General features: G+C 41.8%; 1 protein-coding gene across 1 annotated transcript in view; it reads left to right on the plus strand.

Moving 5' to 3' along the window:
- The first annotated feature begins 310 nt into the window (after positions 1–310).
- The window catches only part of csmd1a (CUB and Sushi multiple domains 1a), a 389,897-nt gene continuing 368,985 nt past the window's right edge, over positions 311–21,222 (plus strand). Inside the window, exon 1 of the mRNA XM_069173376.1 lies at positions 311–834. Within this exon, the coding sequence (XP_069029477.1) occupies positions 699–834 (136 nt within the window). The 5' untranslated portion in view covers positions 311–698. The remainder of the gene's footprint in view (positions 835–21,222) is intronic.

Genomic DNA, 21,222 nt, shown 5'->3' on the forward strand with positions numbered 1-21,222 from the left:
CTTCAACAGTTTTCCTTCCTTTCTCAGTTCTTTGCCCTCTTTCCTCACTCACCCTCCTTGGAAATCCCTCACTTTTCCCTCCCTTTGCTCTCATCCCTTCATCCCTCTCTCACCTGCCTCCCGCCTTTCTCCTCTCTCCACTCCCTCTTTCCTCTCTCCTCTGTCTCCCACTTTTCCTCTCCCTCTTTTACTTCCCGGGCAAACCTCTGTCTTTCTCCTTGCGTCTGCCTCTCCCTCCCTCCCTCCCTCCCTCCCTCTCTCTCTCTCCCTCTCTCCCTCCCCCTGTCTCAGTCGTCGCTCGCTCGCCGTGTTGTGCGGACCTACCGACCATCTCTCTCCTCTCCTTCACCGAATCTCTTCTTCTCTCTGTTCTCTCTCCTCCGGTCCTCCGGTCCTCCGGTCTCTGCTATGACAGCTCACACCAGCGGCGTGTTGCCCGATCTCAGACCGTCAAACCGTCACCGGTTGTCCTGTCCAAACGTTAACATGGACATGTGTGTGTGGGATATTCGTGATTGATCTTCGGGTCTTTTCTTTTTTTTTTTTTTTTTTTTTTTTTTTTTGTAAAAACGAAAGAAAAAGGAGGAGGGGGGGCGGCCGTCCTCTTTTACCCCCCTCCGCTTCCTTCAGCCAAGCAGAGCGGCGAGGTGGGGAGAGGGCTTTCAAATTAAGCCAGCTTGGATTTATTTAATAGCAAAATGACGGATTTGGGAGCGCCGGAGATGCTGCTGGTCAGGAGGAGGCTGAATGTGAATAAAACGAGAGGGCTGAGACGCGACCTCTCGCTTCTCCTCTTGCTGGGGCTGCTCATCGGGGATTTCTCCTCGTCCGAGGGTGAGTTTTGGAGGTTTTCAATTTGTCTGCGTGTTGACGTGCGTCTGTACCCGCATGCGGGCGGGCATGTGCGCGCGTGTTGGCCGGGATCACGGTGTTCGCAGTTTGGGCTGTTTGCGTGTGGGCGCGCGCGCGAGAGTGAGCAAAAGAAAGGTAATGTGTGCAGTTTCGTTGCTGCAGACAGCGTTGGTGTGTGTGAGAGAGTTATATGTGTATGCGCACACGCTGGCAGGTCTAGGGGTTGCGTGCGTGTGTCCTCTTTTTTTTTTTTTTTTTTTTTTTTGCGTGCGTGTTTGGGAGATAGAGAGTGTAAAAGACGGACATAGAGCCAGTCATACACACAAGGGGTTAGTGTGTGTGTGTGTGTGTGTGTGTGTGTGTGTGTGTGTGTGTGTGTGTGTGTGTGTGCGTGTGAGAGGAAGAGCAGTGGCCAAGTTGGACACAGCAATACATCTGGGGAACAGTGGAGGCATGCTCATTTATGGGGCCTTCATGCTGTGCAGATAGGCTATTCTCATCAAACCGAATCAGCCAAGTTCAAAATGAATCTCGGGCCACTTAGATTTCACATGTGAGACGGTTACAATTCTTTATTAGCATGAGGCACAGCTCGGAAACTAACTCTGTGTGTGTTGCTGCGAGAGAGATTCCCATGTGGCGGGCATGCAGAGAGAAAATCCCATACTGGTACTTAAACACGATTTTGTGGAGTCATATTCACAGAGGGGCAGTTTTTGCGAAGGCTGTGGAGAGACCGATGGCAGGACAGGGGGTTGATGCTGTGTGTCAGCCACCCAGCAGGTCTGTGTAGGTGGGGAGTTTGTGACCGAGGAGCTTGGGAAGAGAAGGAAGTGTTAAGATTCTCCCTGTTCAGTGGGAGCGTTACTGTTACTCTGTTTATCAATAGCTTCTCTGTGTGCACCTCTCCTCCCCCTCTTTCTCAATGCCTGTCCCTCTGTATTTCTCTCCCAAACTCCCCCTCTCTTTCACACACACACATGCAGCCATCAGATCTTCCTCTCCGTTTGATGAAGAAAAGGCTTTCCTGCCATGTTGAAATTCTTGATAATCGCATACGTGGGCAAGTAACGGTAGATGTTTCAGTATAGTCTCTGCGTTTTTCCCTAAACACTGATCCACTCTGGATGTTGCATACTGTGCATTTATATGGTGTGCGTGTGCATGTGTGTGTGTGTGTGTGTGTGTGTGTGTGTGTGTGTGTGTGTGTGTGTGTGTGTTTGGCGGTGGGGTCTTTATCTGTATTCCTCCACCATACATCCAGGATGTCACCCTAGAAATAAAGGGATTTGAGTGAAAGTGTGATTGCAGGACTATCGTGTATGTAGATGAATATGATAGTGGAGCTTTTAAGCTATTTATGATTGAACCAACTGCTTCTTATCACCTATGATTTATCTTTAACTCCAATCTGTGTGTGCGTGTGTGTGTGTCTGTGTGTTTCCTCTAATGTTTATCAGCTGACAAATCTTCAATTTTCAGGTTTCACTATCATAAGTAGTATGCAGGAACTCTATATTAGATTATCCTGCCAAATTTAAGCAAAAATAGTATGATACATTTAATTTAACTATTATGATAATGGGAGCCAATAAAGCCTTTTTCGTTCCTGGAGAGGCACACGATGACAAAGTGAGAGAAAATTAAAGGGCAGACCGACATCTGGAAAGACAGACGGAGGGTGGCAATAATTCTTTCGTTAAACCTCAAACCCCAGATGCTTTTCAGCCTTTTAAATGTGATGTCGCACTTTAAATTCCAACACACAACTAATTATTGATTGTCTGGAAATGTCAAATAAAAATGTCATAAAAAGTCAGGTATTTTCAGACATGAACTGAAGCTCAAATATTGCACCCAGCTGAAGAAGAAGTTTATAAAACAGCATTTGAATGACGCTGGTGGTTATTTTTCATCACTTCAGAATGAATTAATTCATAATTCAGTATTAAGTCAGCTAGAATTGCAAACTATGTTTTACAGTGTTATTAGGGAATCTCACCCTTTAATTTATGTAATTATTTGCAACTATCACAAGTGAGTAATAATAATATTAATTATGATTATTATGATTATTATTATAAGGAGGAGGAGCAGATGTTTCATTTTAACAGTTTTGCCAAACATCAAAGTCATTTTAACTCACCAGGATGTCTTTTATACCACCAGAAGGTGGAAGCCTGCGTAATAATAAAAACATATACTTTTTGTGGTCTCTCACACTCCAGCGTTCACAATCTTTACATACATTTACCTGCCATACTGCGTTTCTTTACCAAAAGCTCAGACGGAAAGGAAAAAAAAACATTGACTCAGCGTTTTCATCAACAAGTTGTTTCAGCCAAGAATCGTCCAAACGTCCAACTGTGATGATAATTCCCATAAAACCCAGCTAGTGCTTATATAATTGATATATTGTTAACTACACTCTACAGGGGATTGTACAAAAGACATTTGAGGCACGCACACACTTGCACCATCTCGCAAACATACACTGCTGAGAATAACATGTCTGAGAACTTCATTTTAGACTCCCACTGGGACTATGAAGCACTTGTTTAATCACTCGTGCACACACTCACTTATACACTTACAGGAATAAACACACTCTCAAAAAGACACACACGCAGATACACAAGACATTCCAGTCACTTACTTCTACTCCCTTTTCAAAGTGAGGACTGATTAAATGTCCCTGTTTTTCCCAAAGCATTTTAATGTTTTTATCCTTATGCAGACATTTAGACCCCAATGCACGCACTCTCTCCCACACACACACACACACACACACACACACACACACACACACACACACACACACACACACACACACACACACACACACACACACAGAGAGACACACACAAATGAAAGTACATGCACACAGTGACAATTAGCTGACATTGAATCAATGCCAAACAACAAGATATTGGAACTGGCTGTCTGTTCCCCTGCTTGGCATACTAATATCACACACTGGAAACACACAATCTCAGACAAACACACACACACACACACACACACACACACACACACACACACACACACACACACACACACACACACACACACACACACACACACACGCAGCTAATTAAAACAGAGCTATCTGCCCTATCCAAATTCACTGTAGGTACACCAAACGGAGGGAATTAGACATCAAGAAGAAGGGTGCAACTGGTGCCAAGGAACTGTGCAAAACTGCAGGAAGCCGAATAAAGTGTAAAGAAAGACGTAAGTGTATTTTTCAGACGGTCATTAAAAAGTATTTTAGAGGACTTCTGCATACGCTTTTTTCCTCTTGACCTTGGGGACACACATTTGTGATAAATATTCTAAAAGCAAGGCCCACTTACCGAGCGGTTCCCAAAGCTGTCATTCATGTCCCACCGCCATCTTTTGTTCAGGTGTCCTCTCGGGTAATGATCTCCCTCCATATGTGACCACCTGTTAGGTCATGACCGAGGCCTCGAGGTACAATGGAAAGCCATGTGAATAAATGGACCAAGTGTTTGTTATTTATCCTTTGTGTTTTAAATGTAAACTTTTGATAAATGGTTTACAACACATTAAAATGCAATTGTAAACATGTTCACGTATTAATGCATAAACAGTTATGTTAAATATGTCTTTATAGGAGGAGGTGGTAATTGTTATAAAATACTGTATTTTATTAAATAATTAAAAATGCCCCCTGTATGTGCAACCCCTTCATGCGTTATAAAGCCTTTTAAATGTTTGTGTCCTAGTTATCAATGTTAAATAGAGGGACTTAAAGAGTCACTGATTTTACCTCAGATTTAACCTTGGAAAAGTTTTTACATGGAGGAAACAACATAAAGCTTTAGAGATTTAAAGGATATATTTTGAAAATCAGTTGACAAGCTCTGATTTGTACTGATATTGTCACTCAGCGGATAACCAGATTGTCATCGGTCCAGTTCACTGCCTACATGCAAAACATGTGCACGCTTGTGAGTGTCTCTGTGTTTGTGCTGTTGTGTTGATGGTATACAATCATGTGGAAAAAATGAGCACATCCCACTGAAACTTTTGAGTTTGCCACTTCTTTTCACTGTGCCTGTAGATAAAGATGATACTTGAACAATACCGTAAGGAAAATTTGTGTTTTTTTTTTTTACAATTATTTATTCAACAAAAATGTGAAATAGATGTAATATTGTTTTGTGGAAAAAGTGAGTAGACTTTTGGCCTCAGAAGCTGGTGTTACCTCCTTTAACATAAATCACTTCCTACAGGCGTTTTTCGTAACTGTCCACCAGTCTCTGACATTTTTCAACACTCTTCCATGCGAAATTCCCTCAGCTGCAAGATGTTGGAGGGCTTTCTCGCATGCACGGCCTGATCCAAATCCCGTCTACAACATTTTAAGGGCATTCAAATGTGGGTTTTTAAATTCTTGAGTCAGCCCTACATTTCTTAGTTTTGAGCCATTGGTTAGAGTGCTTCGGCTCATTATCCCGTTGAAAGGTCCACTTTTGTTTCAACCTCCGCTATCGGACAGATGACCTCACATTATCTTTGTGCAGTATTTGATATAATGCAAAATTCATAGTTGAAACTATGACTACACGCTGCTCACTCCCCGAGGCGGCGAAGAAACCCCAAACCATTACATTTCCACCACCATGCCTCACAGCTGGTATCAGGTTCTTCTCCTGAGAAGCTGTCTTTGGGCCTCTACTAGAATCCCTGTGATTGTGTCATTTGGGGAATAAATCTCTTCTCCCCCCGGCATTACTAAAGCAGAATTTGGACTGACAGTAACAGGTTTCATTGTAGCGGCGAGGCTTATTCTACGCAACTAAAAGAGCCCACATCGGCCAGAGTTTACAGAGTGGCTTAAACTCATGACGGAGACTGCTGCCTTTGAAAAAAATGATTGCCCAAAGCAAAACTAGACAAATATTGAACATTTTTAAAAGTGCAACATTTTAGAAAGGGCACAGGGTGCTGTATATATGCGTATCGGTAACACATGAAGGGTTGTTTGGGTTTCTGTGTGACTGCCATTTGGGTTTTTTATTATTATTATTTTCTTTCTCCCTTATTGACTGTGAATCCTCATATATATATATATATATATATATACAACATATTTTTGTTAATATGTAAGACTCATTCAATTCTTGGGGATGACCCTCACTCATTTGTACTCGAGGCCACTTGTAGATGATTGTATTTCTAGTGAAATGGTTTCTTCTTTTTAAATCCCTGGTGTTATTCATAATCATCTACAATATTTTTTCTGAAGGTCTCAGCCTGCCGCTCAGATCTTTGCATGGAGAGAACACACAGGGAACAGCACGCCCTCGATGTGCGTGCGTCTCTAATACTTCTCTGTGAATAAGAAGCCTGGCAGCACTTTTACCCCTTTGTGGAAGAGACTAACTAAAAGACACATTAACACTCGTACTCACAGGTGCAGAAAAAGAGAAACTTTGTTTTATGTTTTCAAGTGTCCAGTATTGTAATTTATTCCAGTCAGTCACATCGATGACGCCCTACATTTCCAACAATCTGTGCTCGAGGAAGAGCAAAGGAGACTCTTTGTGTGCGCACCTGCTGCAGAAAGAGCGAAACATCTCATTGAGTACTGATCATTTTCAGGTACTTGAGGGTCCTTCTAGATGTCCAGTGAGACCAGAGAACACACACACACACACACACACACACACACACTTCACTACAGTTAACTACCGCAGAGTACACAGTTCAATGGAGTGCAAAGAGGAGGTGTGTGACTGTGTGCAAGAGGGAAAGACAGTGAGAGCTTTAGAGAGATAACACTGGAAGCAATTAACCATTTGTTTTTCATCCTCAAGTTTAGACCTGTAATTATATATACGAATATGCTGGTGGAACAAATGAAGGGAAGGGGTGCTGCTGTTGTTGTCATTAACTATCAGAGAACACACACACGGTTCATGCTAAGTATACGTGGGTCGTTATGCTTGTGATGCTGGGAAGGAAAAGTCTTTTTTAGCTGTTCATGCTAGCTCGAGCAAAATGAGCGAGTAATCTATCTTTATAGTGTTCAAATGACAGAACTTTTAAAAGAGCCGTGGCCTACATACCGTTTGCTAATGCAGGGGGAAGAGGGCAGCGAGCGAGAGACCGAGAGAGGAAAAGGAGAATATGTGTGAAGACACAGAGAGACAGAGATAGAGACAGAGATCAGAACAAGTGTGTTAAAGGGACAGAGAGGAGGCTGAGGCACTGCTACGCAGGGGGAGACGACGTGAAGGAGAAAATGGAAATGTATTCCCCAGCAGACGCAATTAATCAGGAATGACTTTTCCATCTTGTGCTGCTCGGCTGGTAATGTCTGGCATTAAGTAATGACATCATAACCCTGTCCATCCTGAATTTATACCTGCGTATCGCAGGGGAATCCACCAAACTGACCTCAAGACACGGACAAACAGGGCCCTAAAATCTGTTGATATTAATGACCGGACTCAAATATATAATGCTCGCAGTAAATACTGCATCACACACAGCAGAATCCTACATCTATCTGTCTTTGGAAATGTGAAAGGACAACATGAAAAAAAGGGAAATGAAAGATGTGTGTATCACATGAAATAGCATGAGAGAGCTTGAAATTATGAGCGTCATAAAAGTGGCGATGCAGCCCAGTTGTGTTTTTTTTGTTTTTTTACCACCGATTTGGGTAAACGCCGAGTCGAATTTAGTTTTCGGGCTGTTTGTCTGAACCACCGCGTTAATGCTTTTTCTGAACCTTTCAAACCCAGCAGAGACCACTGTGTTCATCTTTTTTTTCTTTTAAGTGTGTATTGCCTGCATGCAACCAGCATTTAAACACATTTCTTTAAAACTGCAAATGCCTGATGAGCTATGCGCAGTCGCAGGCTATACAGACTTCTAATTTTAAACCACGGGTTCAAACTTTTCATTTGGCTGCTATCGAGCTTTTTAATGCCGCCACTTTTGGCACAGCAGTTTGTTGCTGTTTTTCCCGTACCTTGTGGTGCAGACGCCTCGCTGTGGTGGGAGCTGAGGGTTATTTCATAACACAGGATTACTCAGCCAGCCAGCTCTAAAAATAAGCATGAAATGAACCTCTCAACTGGAGTTCATAATGAAAGATCGGTTGGTGTGACGACAAGACATCCATGAAAACCAATATCCAAATTTAATTTGACAGATTATTCAGAACATCAACAGCTATGGTACATTTTTTTTTTTTTTTACCAGTTCCAGTAAAGTACATAATTTCCACCGATTTCCGTTCGTTTTCTATGTTAACGGCCGTGCAATGCATTCTGGTAGCAGCAAATCAAGCAGCGGTGCTCCACGCTGACTTCTTCAATGTGGAGCACCGCGTTCTCGTCTTTTTTTTTTAAATTTTTTTTTTGATTTTTTATTTAAATCTAAGGCGGCAAGCATCACTCGCTCCCTCTGAGCTTCTAAGCCTCTGAACAAACTAAACTGTTACGCAGACGCATTCATCTCGCTTTTTTTTTCTCCCGTTCTCAAATTCCAAAGCGTTGTATTGACTGCTGCCATCTCCTACACACACGGTTTCAAATCACAGCCGCTGCCCTGAAAGTCGACGTTGAGGCAATTTAAGTGGGGCTCTAAAAAACATGGTCCGTTTTTGCGCTTACGGGTTACAGATGTTGATCTGTTCGATTTGACGCTCATAATCCATTCTGCTGTGTCTGTTGCCGCTTGTGGCCGTCGACGTCCGGTGGCGCCGCGCTCAGATCTCCCAAGTTCACGCTGCCGCTTGAGTTTCTCGTCACCGAGACGGACAGGTGTCGCTCGGTCCGGCTGCCTGCGTGCTTTTAGGGTTTGAAGATGCTGCGGTGGCCTCGGCGTCGGTCTCGTTGAAATGAATGAGGATGGTGAGGTTTTTAAAAAAAAATTTTTTTTTTTAATGTGGTGCCTTCATTGGTCTAAATGTAAAACTATTCCTTACAGTAGCGTATCCCAGGGCTAGCAAGCTTAAATAACCCAGATAAAAGTAATATGGTAATTACAGATCCAGGTAGGGAAAATTACTTTTTGATGACAGTGCGGCGTCAGCTGATAGAAGCTGGTGGGCGTGTAGTGTTTTGCTCGAGGACACTTAAGCAGGGTGGATATTGACTGATAGTGTCCATCTGCTGCAGCACCCTGCAGCTTTAAACCTGAGCTGGTCTGGTGCTGCCGCCCACTGACTATAGAGGCTAACGTGTCTGTTCTCTTATTATTTCCGCTTTGCCTCTCTGTTAGCATGACATTTTCTATAAGCTGTGGGCTAATAGCTGGCTAGCGGGCTAACATCAGGCAGGCTAATGTGCCTGTTAATGTTATATTAGTGTTATTCCAGTTTTTCTCTCACTTAGTTCCACGGTTTAAGGGCAGCGTGTGTGTGTGAGAAACATTGTTGTGTGTGTGTTGGGGGGTTGGTGGGTGTGTGTGTGCGCGCAATGTACGTGTGTGTGTGTGTGTGTGTGTGTGTGTGTGTGTGTGTGTTGGGTTGGTGTGTGTGTGTGTTGTGTAATGTACGTGTGTGTGTGCGCGCAATGTACGTGTGTGTGTGTGTGTGTGTGTGTGTGTGTGTGTGTGTGTGTGTGTCGTGTGCATTCTACATATGAAGCCAATGAGTTACATTTCCATTTCAAAGCGACGAGTCAGCAGCAGCAGAAGCTACTTTCATCCATTAATGTGATTTTAGGGAGAGAGCGAGACAGTGAGACACACACAGAGGGAAATACATAGAGCCACAGTAATAATTACTCTCCAGGTTGGCAAAGGGTTCAGATTGTTTATTAGTGTCTCTGTGTGTCTGTGCTCCTCTCCTACTCACAACCACCTCCCATCTCTTTATTATTTCCTCGTGTTTTTAGTCAAATTATGTTTCCTCCACTTGTCTACTGAGCAGTCCAGTGTTTTAATGCAGCTGTCAATCACATTACCAGGTTCACCGCTCTGCAAACTATTTGAGTGTTGCTTCCCCATTGTATCAGTAAGAAGTTGAAAAGTCTGCCGATGATGAATTGTTTTAAAGATTAAAGGGTCTGTGTGTGTGTGTGTGTGTGTGTGTGTGTGTGTGTGTGTGTGTGTGTGTGTGTGTGTGTGTGTGTGTGTGTGTGTGTGTGTGTGTGTGCGCCAGCCTTCAAGAGAAAAAGGCTTAGGGTTAGGGTTCGAACTGTGTGTGTTAGGGGTGCATTAAATGGGATTACTTTGTGCTTGAGTGCCCTTTTGTGTGTAAATGTCCATGCGTAAGCGAAAAGTGTGAGTGCCACTGTGTCTCTTTGTCGTGTGTGTACACAGTTTTTCTGAGTGCAACCATGCGAGTGCTGTACAAGCTGTGTGTCATATTAATGTAGTGCTGCGAGTTGAAAGTAAATGTGAATTTGTTTATGTATGTGTATTAATGTTTTGCTTGTGTACTCAAGCTTGCATTAGAGGCTGTACTTGCTTACATGAGTGTGTCCATGTGAAGGAATTTAAACTGTGCATTTCCATAAAGTCTGGAAGTCTGTGTGTGCAAATAAGCACAGGCATGGCACAGCGTACAAACATAAAATATGTGGCTGTCAGTGGTGATGTTTACCGTTGGAGCCCTGTGTGTGTGTGTGTGTGTGTGTGTGTGTTTGTTCCTGTTCACATTGTGCACATGGTATTTGGAACATTTTAATGTGTGCTCGCATTACTAACCTGCATTTTTGTGTGTGAACTTGTATTTATGCATTTTCAACTGAGCGTGCGTGTGTGTGTGTGTTTGAGTATAAATGCATTAGCCACAGGCTATCGTTGCTCCAGTAGCATCGTTCTTATTCTATTCATTTTTAATGATTGGTAATGGTCGCTAGCAGTGTTGAACCTGCGTCGTAAGGACGCAGCAAAACACGGTCCCGCGGTGCACAAAGCGAGCCAGACGGAGGAGACAGCGGAAGGGAGGCTGAAAAATAGATCCGGAGCGAGAAAGAGAAGAAACAGGGAGCGTGTTAATAGATGTTGGCTTGAAGAAACCCAACATCATAGGGTTACTGCTAAAAAAAAAAAGGTCCCATGCTAGAATGTGCCACTGCAATACAGCCCTGCAGGGAGGATAGGGGGTGAGGAAGAGGGGAGGGAGAAGGCGAGAAACTGGCCAGCAGGCAGCCTGACTTGACTGTCTGTATGATTTACTGACTAAATGATGGACTGGTTGTTAAATTGATTGACTGACTTGCTGGCTGATTGGTTGTGTTACAGGCTGGCTACGTGACTGACTGAGGCAATTGCTGATTTGTTGAAGGATTTTACAAGGTTCCTTTGTAACGGCGGGCAGCACAGTAGAGAGTGAGCCATGGGCAGAGAGGGAGAGAAGGCAGGGCCTCTTGTGTGTTTAAACTACAAAAAAGGTTGCTAATAATAATGGTTGTTAAATTGTTTCTTGTTAAATTTAGGTTTTATTTGTTTCCATTAAAGGCCACAATTTGCTTTATTGCCAACGCTTCCTTGTGCCATCCTTGAGGGAAATAGCAGGATTTTATCCACTGAAATCAATTGGAATCAAATCAAACTAAATAAAATCAGCCCGAATTGTATTAAACTGAATTAAGCAACATATTGCAATGGAAACATTTGAAACAATTCATCAATTCAGATTAAGAAAAGAAAAATGGCTTAAAAACGGAAGCTCTGAGGTAATCATGCCATGCTGACATCTGAAAGTGTAAACTGAGCAATATCGCCCCATCAGCTGGAGAGGAGAGGCCGAGAGATGGAGAGAAATGGAGATGAGTGGGAAAGGGTGAGTGAGTCAGGAAAGCAGGGAGGGGGGGCAAAGGAGAAGAGGAGGAAATGGTGGGAAAAGAAGAGGGGAAATAAGGAGGAGGGAAGGAAGGCCTTAAGCAGTGTGATAAGGAAATCACAAAGGAAAGGTTGTACAAGACTCCAACTGTAACAACAACACACACACACACACACCACACACACACACACACACACACACACACACACACACACACACACACACACACACACACACACACACACTTTTTTCACTCCCTCTTTTATACTCAAACACACACACACACCTGTATGAAAACTGACGTTGCAGTGTCCTTTACAGGCCATTAAATCTGAACAAAAGCAATCGTTTACTTCTGTCTGACAAATGATGGCTAAATAACACCGCTTTTCTGTCTGTCTGTCTGCCCATCTGACTGTTTGCCACTCTTAAGTCAGGCAAACACGCCCTCCCACGGCACAGTGTAAGGAAGCCTGAGCAGGAAATCCCTCCACCATGTTGGAATCCAGAGAAGTGGGACACTCAAAGAGGAAGAGGAGTAAAAACAATGCAGGGCAATGGGTAATGATTAAATCCTGGTTGCTTTGTTACATGTATCAGCCTGAGTTTTTCAGACGAGTCATAGGCCTTTTAAGCAACGTTCTTTACTCAAATTTGTTCTAATTCTGCCATATTTTTCCAGCAAAGACGATATCAAGTCCCTTCAGCACATCTTCAGCACATTAGACAATAAGCTGCTTCTACGAGGAGTTTCAAGTAATGCTTCTTGAATGTCAAGAAGCAGGCGATTTTCTCCTCCCTCTCTCTCTCTCTCTCTCTCTCCCACCCCGTTTCCTCTCCTTCACTGTCCACTCATCCCTTATCTCATCTCTTCTGTCATGCCTCTGCCCTTTCTCTTCCCCGCCCAATGTATTTTCCCCTCTTTTCATCCATGACTCCGATTCTTCTTTTTGTTTTTGCTTTTGCTTTATGTATCATTCCCCTGCTTCTTCTTTCTCTCCATGCCACTCACTCACATTTAATGTTCTTCCTTTTGTCTCCCCTCTCTCCTCGCTTTCATTGCTTCCCTACTTTTCTTCATCTATTTTCCACCTATTCCCTCAATGTTTTCCTCTCTTCCTCCACGTCCCTTCTCTCCCTCTCTACCCTTCCTCCCTCCACCTCTCTCCTCTTCACGTTTTCATTCTGTCTCGTTCTCTTGCTCTCTCTCTGCCCTTTCGAGTCCTTTGATTAGGTTGTTGGCATTTTCATTGAGATGTCTATATGACCACTGAAATAACTCTCCTGTTACAGCCTCATCTGCCCTCTCTCTACTTCTTCTCTTTCCATCTCTTCATTCTCCACTTCTACTTTCCCGCATTTCCTCCTCCTCTCTTCACCAACCTTTTATTTCCTCATTCCATTTCATCCTCTTCCTGTGCCGCTCTCTTGCTTCTCTGCAATATCCCCGTCAATTTCTTCTCTCTCTCAGTACTTCTTCCTGGATTTTTGCCCGCACTATTGTTCCGTGTGCTTTTCTTCTCTCATTTTCCCGTCTCTTATTTCCTACCGTAGATCATTTGTCTAAATGTCAGATGGCCACGTCAGCCACTGTTGGTATTAAACTTTCTGGTCGGTACCAAGAACGAGAGACACAGGGAGGGAAGGGGTGAGGTGGGGTGAGTGTGTGGTGGAGGGTGGGTGGGGGGTGGGGGGGGAGGGCTGGGCTGACGCAGCAGTTTTCTTGTGTTTCTGGCACTGAAGAGAAAGAAGATGTCTGAAAATAGAGAGAGAACATGTTCAAAAATGATATGGGGTGTGGGGTGGGTGTAAGAGGATGGAGAGTGTGAGTCGGCTTCCAGAAAATAAAAAAAAACGAGATAACAGGAGTGGAAGGAGAGGAAAGAAAACGGGAGGAAAACGAGAGCAATAAAGAGAAAGGGAGAGGGAGAGCCTGCATGTCTACATGCCTCTAATCTGTTGATGGTTGAGGAGAAGCAGACAATAAGCCATTATCTCTCTAAGACTTAGCTTTAGCTGCAGCAGTGTGGCACTGCATACTGCTTGTGCCAAAGCAGCTTAAAGCACAGTTATGTTCCCAGGATGCACCGACACCCATACAGGAACAGGATATCACATCCAGACAGAGTTTAAATTAGGAAGATGATAAGATATCAATACACACAGCTTAATAATGAGAACAGTAGAATAACGTAAAAACGTGAGATGAAAGTCAGCTGACATTTTCATCCCCTGATGAAGAGGAGAAGCGTGTACAGTATAACGTCCTTCATCTTACCACCCGTGGAAAGGAGTGGATAAGATCAGCGCGTGATATGAAGCTACTGCGCATGGAAGTGTCTACAGGAACTTGCCAGGATTATCAGTGATGACTGCAGAATTAACAAAAAAAATGAACCCTTTACTTAAGGGTGAATGAATTATCGAGAATTCATGCATGAATACCTCATGAAATCATTAGGAAGTAACTTGAGTTTGAAGTGTTTTGCTCATGATCTCATCAATGAACAACACATTAATTAAAGCATTAACTGAGGTGAGTACATCATCAGTTATTATGATTTATTAAGCATGGTCATGATTAATTCTTTGCAAAAAGGTTTGGAGCACTGAGCCAAAGTCTGCAGCACAGAGCACATTTCAACTCATCATTAACTAAGCAGGAGTTACTGATGAGTTGATTGTGTTTGTGGTCCCTACGTGAAGTGGTGAACATTTGATCTCTACTGTCCATTCTGGGAAAAACTGCAGAACATGCAAGAACAATTCCTGTGAGAACAATTGTTTTTCCATTATTATGATGTCTGAATTATTATGTTCGTGTCTTATTCATAGTAACCCGCAGGTAAATGGACAGACCCATAAATTGGCCCAACATTTTTTGCAAAGAATTCATCTTGATCATGCTTCATAAATCATAATCATTGATCACCTTAGTTGAGGCTTTAACTAATGTGTTGTTCATGCACAAGATCATGAATAAAAAAAAAACTGTGAACTCGTATTACTTCCTGATGATTGATGAGGTATTAATGCATGAAGTCATGCAGAAATTCATGATAATTAATGTACGTTTACCGTAAAGTGTTACCAGTTTCTTTTTTCGAGTGAGTGTTCTTCATCAGAACAAACATGTAGAAAGAGCTACCGTGACTCTGGATCAACAGAAGCAAAGAAATCAGATTTGTGATTGTGTTGTTACATCATTAGTTTACATCATTAATTTTAAAACATGTTGAGGAATTATTGAATCTTGTTCTGGTTGGCAGAAGTGCCAGGGGTGTGACGTGCACAAAATCTGGTAGCACAGACACACAAGCAAGCTAACACTGCAACGAGTATATTGTTTATGGTTCCCGTATGCCTGTGAAGGAAATAAGTTCAGGAAAAAAAAAAAGCATGTTTATGGAAGAACTAAGATTGCTTTTCATTAGGTTTGTACATTAGACTTTAATGTACTTGATGGTGGCCATTAAGAGCTGTAAAGTTGACAGTTTCCCCTGTATTAGAATTAATATTTAATCATGAACTTGATGCACCTCCATATGCAGTTTAAACTGAATGGTTAGAAAGTTAATGCACTTCCTATGGCTATTTTGTTTGTGTTTAGTGCTGTGTGGAGACACTTGCCTCTTTTAGATGTCTGCAGAGGCCTTTATGATTTTTTTTTTTGATTTGTAATATTTCCCAAGGTTCTGTTCATTTGCAACATTTAGTCCTGATGATGTAGAACTGCATATCATAACCTCTGTAGCTACACTGCTCTCTGCACAACTGAGTGAGAAACACAGAGGAAATGTCTTCCATTACCAAACTCACTCTAAGCTGCTCTTTAAAAAGCAATGCCATCACTTCCAGTTTGTTGTTCTGATATGCGTTTTCCTCTGAAAGTGGGAGTGCAGAGAGTGGCACGCATCCAGTGCAAAATGAACCATTCAAAGCTTCACAAAGGTGGCATTACGTTGGACAGGTGATCCTGATCGTGCGTCCATTCTCTGCAAGAATGCATGAATTTCACAGTGCGGCATAAAAGAGATAAATGTCTCCCTAAATATACATGAGAAATGCACATTTACTTTCTAAGAATCTCTGAGGCTATCTTCCTGGTGCTAGAAACAGGAGGGAGGCCAGATTTGACACCAGTGCTGTTAAAAAGCTGACGTCACTGCACTGACTAACACAGAGAACACAGAGAGGTGTCACATAACCAGCCTGCTCCTCTCCTCTCCTCTCCTCTCCTCTCCTCTCCTCTCCTCTCCTCTCCTCTCCTCTCCTCTCTCTCTTGATTGCAGCAGGCATTTTGTGGCATCCAGTAGCCTGCTGGTGTGGAGTTGTTTAGGGGACATAAAGAGCTTTCTAAATGATGGCTAAATTTAACTAAATGACTTCCTCCACTCAGATCTGATATAATGTTCTCCCCGGCTCCTCTCCTTTCTCTGGATCTTTCTCTCACTGCCTCATCCTTTTTAGCTGTTGTCCTTTTCTGTTCCTTCCTCTCGCTCGCTCGCTCTTCGCCCTCAATCTCCCTCCCAGTTACTCCCTCCCTCTCCTGACTATTTACCTTTTTTCATCTCCTTCTGTCTCCTGCTCCGTCCACTCCCTTCTCCTCTCACTTCCTTTATACCAATTCATTTTGTTTCGTCTACTTTCTACTTGCGTCTGAAGTCTTAATAAGGTGGCTTTGGATGAATTTTTCTTTTTTCTTTTATACTAGATAAGTCAACTGGCAGTTGTCATTCTGTGCGTCCGTCTGTCCAATCGATCTACTTGGTCCCTGTTTCTACCTGCTGTCTGCAATAATGTGCCTTTGACTGGAAGCGGTGCCTAATTAGCTGATAGATCTTTTACCTGAGAATTATAGTCAGAAAATTGGAAAGGGATAATTGCTTGTAGATCAGCAGTCAGTTGTGACTCAGCCAGCCAACCAGCCAGCCTTTGTGGTCCTGTTTTCATCCACTAACAACCTCGCCGCAATATCACCTAATTACCTCATTTATATGTATAAAGTATATCACTCATTAGATTACCATATGTATTATGTTACTATATAATTATGTCATAATATAATATAATGTTGTTATACTGAGGCTGTAATTTATATTTCATATTCTATGTAATCCAGTTACCATATTCACAAGTTTGGGATTTTTACAATGAAATAGTATCATATATTCTAAAGACCCAATGTAATATAAATACACATCAAATCTCTAATTTTGTAGAATATGTATTTATTGTATTGACACAGAATATAATATTCTATAATTGTATATTACATTACATTACATTACATTATATTACATTACATCACATTATATTATATTATATTATATTATAAATATACAATTCATGACATCTTTTGTGTTAAGGGAGGATCCGCTCTAATCAGACCTGTTTACATTGCAGAAAACATGATCAAATGTGGACTATTGTTTTTAATTCAAAATTCTCCTTGAATATTGAATCTCCAAGTCTCACTAGACACAAAGAAAAGAAGGAAAGTCCACGTGCACGTGGTTGTAACGCTGGAAGCTTACAGATCTCGCTGCCAGCCCTGCTCTGCTTTTCCATGTTTAAAAAAAAAAAAAAAAAGGCACGAAAGTAATAATTCTATGAAATTAAATGGAAATTCGTGACAATGTCGTGTATCTTACAGATTGATTTGTGCTTCAGTTACATACAGGAAGCCACATTGTCTCACTTGGGAATCAATCTGTAAACCCTGACTCAGCAAGCTATTTTCTATTTCCACAGTCTGTTATGTCACCATGACTGATATGATAATCAGACTATTATTTACGGTTGACGGTGGAAATCATTTATCGATACTTCATATCTAGAATGTCGTTCAAAATGTGTCATTTGTTGTCCCGTTTTAATGAAACGCAGCATAAAAAGTTATGTTGCATAACAGTGGTTAGTATTCATAATCTGTATTTATGATGACTGTGATTAGTCATCATACATTTTAAATTGGCTGTGGATTACATAGCACAGATAACTATTGTCTTTGTGATGCAACCCTGTAAGTTTCTTCACTGGAGATGAGATTGAATTCCTTCAGTAAAGATGAGAACGTTTACTGCAGGGCTAGTGGTTGAGTAGGTGTGTGTTGAATATCAATTTGTTATTGTTCACATAAAAGAATCTTATTCAGCTGATTTGGTGGAGCTCAGCTATGTGAATAAAAGTAACTGTGTCCAAGAGCTACATAAGTTTCTTCTGACACTTTCATTTAGTTATAGTGGCTCACTGAGTAAAGACCTCTGGTTTATTGGTCAAAACTCAGCTTGATGGTGTTGTGAGACATTTCTTCTCTTCTTTTAGCCCAAATGTCCCCAAACCTAAAACCCGAACATATCACATTTCAAAAATTCCCCTCAAAATACTAAATAACAAAAAATCTCCAACTCGCAATGTTTACTCCAAACATAACACAAGCATCCTCCATCTCACATACTCCAGACACCGCTCCGCTCTCCTCACAGTTTGAACAAATATAAAACCAAATATTACCTCAATGGTCTTTTCTCTGTTCATTTATTACCCTGCATTTGGCATATTATAGATGTGGTGATGAATTTGACCATAAACTAGAAGATGGATACGTTTATTAACACAGCTCTCCTTTCTTAAATGTTACATCTGAGGAGACCGTCTCTCTGTCATCTTCAAATTTGTATCTTTGCTTGCTATTTTTATATGCTTCAATTTCGTGACACTAAACTCAAAACTAGACTGCCTCATGTCCTTTTATCGTTTAGATTTTTGTTCATTTTAACGTGGAACCCACACAGTCACGTCAGATGAAAATAGACACAATTATATTTCCAGAAAACATTGGTGTTATGATTTTGCCCAAAATTTGAAAATCCATCACACAAAGTTTTAAAAGTCAGGTTTCCATTAAAATGTAAACTTAACAAAAGAAAACGAAAATGTGAATTTCCATATGCTGCTACACACTGTTACTACGGTTACAGAAGTTACAAGGAGATGACAACTATAAAAGCGTATTAAACTCTTACTTTTTTTTTGCCAATAATTATCCATGATGGTGTAAATCATGATTTAAAATGTGTCACGCCTGGAATAGAGGTGAAGAACCAGCGCCGGACGACATGAGAGAACATACATGTGACATAAGTCAGAGATTCTGCTTACTGCAAGGCTCTCACAAGAAGACCGTTGACTCTGATCTTATTATCCACATCTAACTTTCTCTTCTTTCTTCCACTCCACTAAGATATGACAACATGACAGGAGTTGAAGACCTTTGGCCGGCTGCACTATTACTCAAAATACAGCTGTGAATGCTCATATCCACTATTTTCCCTTCCTCCCATCTCTTTCACTTGCATTTCATCTGAGTGGCAATGATATAATTGAGAGTGACCTCTGTTACTGCCAAAATACTATGTGTCCTCTCCATGGTGATTAGTGTTCAGTATATCACCAGTGACACATGCACCACTAGATATGATATTAGTCAGAGCATAGATGTGAGCTGTAAGATCATTGTATTCATAGCATCAATGACATAATCAAGAAATGACCATGCATGAATCAAAACGATTACACAGACATCAGGTTCATGCAGCATTTGGTACCAAGCGCGCCATTGATCTTATCTGCTAAACATTTTGTGCTTTGAGAGCTACTGAATATTTCAACATATCACAGTTTCCTTTGTAATATTCTCTCAGCGATGGCAGCGGAGATAGCTGGCTTCATCTTCTGGGGTTTGTTACAGGTTGTAACAACAAGCCTGCTCCTTTGTGATTTCTTTTTGCGCAGACTGGAGCTGCTCAGTCAGGTGCCTTGCTCAACAGTATTTCCGTCATACTGTCGTCAGTTTTCCTATTTTTTTAATAATTTATCCTGACATTTTTCCATCCAGCCTGCTTCCTTAAGTCCTGGCAGTGATTTTTCTGTAATGACTGACAATACAGAACAAGATGAATACGAACACTGCCGCACAATGTTACACACACACACACACACACACACACACACACACACACACACACACACACACACACACACACACACACACACACACACACACACACACTTCTTTTTCATGGAGTGATTGACAGTCTGCGTGACTTCACATCCAGCTGTCAGTCCTGAAAATACTGTATTCAGGGAATACCAGCCAATCACCACTGCTCCAACCTGAGCCTTATTAACACATTGGTACTCATCAGTTATGACTGCACATGTGGCAAACACTCCCTGTTGGGTCATAAGCTTGTAACTTCTGTTGAGTCATCCAAACTTGCTCTAAGTGGCCACACCTTGAAGGCAAGGCAAAGGGAATTCTGCCCTTTTGATCTCTGCCTCACCAGTTATGCGTCTTGTTGCGAGTCTTTATATTATCAACACTATGAATCATAAAAAAAAAAAAAAAACGGAGAAAAGAGCAAATATTTCTTCACAGTGTCTCCTCAAAGGCATTGATGGTGTTGCACAGAATTTGACAGAAGTACTTGTGTAAAGAATAATAATAATAATTAAAAAAAGAAACTTTCACACTTCTGTACCACTTACCAAATGCTGTGCAGTGTTGAATGGAATTTTTTTTTGTTGGGGGGACTTAGGTTCAACAGGAGTCCATTGTATGCATATTACTGATGACATAATGTTGTGACACCTATCTATCTCTGCAAGGCAAGAACTACTCTACACTATTTCCTCCTCTCCTTCTCTTCTCTTCTCTTCTCTTCTCTTCTCTTCTCTTCTCTTCTCTTCTCTTCTCTTCTCTTCTCTTCTCTTCTCTTCTCTTCTCTTCTCTTCTCTTCTCTTCTCTTCTCTTCTCTTCTCTTCTCTCTCTCTCCTCTCCTCTCCTCTCCTCTCCTCTCCTTTCAGTTAATTTGTCATCCTTGTTAGTGATCTACTGACTCTACAACATTCGTTCAGTGACATTAATTCTGAAAAGTGACAAGCAACAAATCAGACTACTTTTCTGGTGTATCTAAGAAAATCTCAGAGTGTTAGCCGAGTTGATTAATATCCATATGAACACGTGATGGCCTCAAAGCTGCTCTTTGAGAAACCAGTACAGCTTTGAATAGTTAAACGTCAGCATAGCCTCTTTTGTCTGAGACTGGAGAGGGAGAGCCACACCACTTTGAACGATGATGAGAATTCAAATTAGTTTACTTTTCAGCCTTCCTCGAGTTTTACAAGAGGGAAGTTATTCTGTCGTGAAAGGTGACTCAGGATGTTTGTTCTACATTATGGCCACTGCAGTGCTGTGATAAAAAGCTCCCTTCAATGTAAAGTGATGCTTATACAATTGGCAACAGTGTCATGTTGCTAGCCTAGTTTTGGCAAATCCTCACATCATAAGATTAGTGGTCTGATTTCATCCTCTCCTCTCCTCTCCTCTCCTCTCCTCTCCTCTCCTCTCCTCTCCTCTCCTCTCCTCTCCTCTTCTCTTCTCTTCTCTTCTCTTCTCTTCTCTTCTCTTCTCTTCTCTTCTCTTCTCTTCTCTTCTCTTCTCTTCTCTTCTCTTCTCTTCTCTTCTCTTCCTCCTCCTCTTCCTCTTCCTCTCCTCTTCCTCTTCCTCTTCCTCTCCTCTTCCTCTT

Source organism: Embiotoca jacksoni, unplaced genomic scaffold, assembly GCF_022577435.1.
Source record: "Embiotoca jacksoni isolate LCO1_2020_lvr unplaced genomic scaffold, fEmbJac1.0.p SCAF_6, whole genome shotgun sequence".
NCBI classification, from domain to species: domain Eukaryota; kingdom Metazoa; phylum Chordata; class Actinopteri; family Embiotocidae; genus Embiotoca; species Embiotoca jacksoni.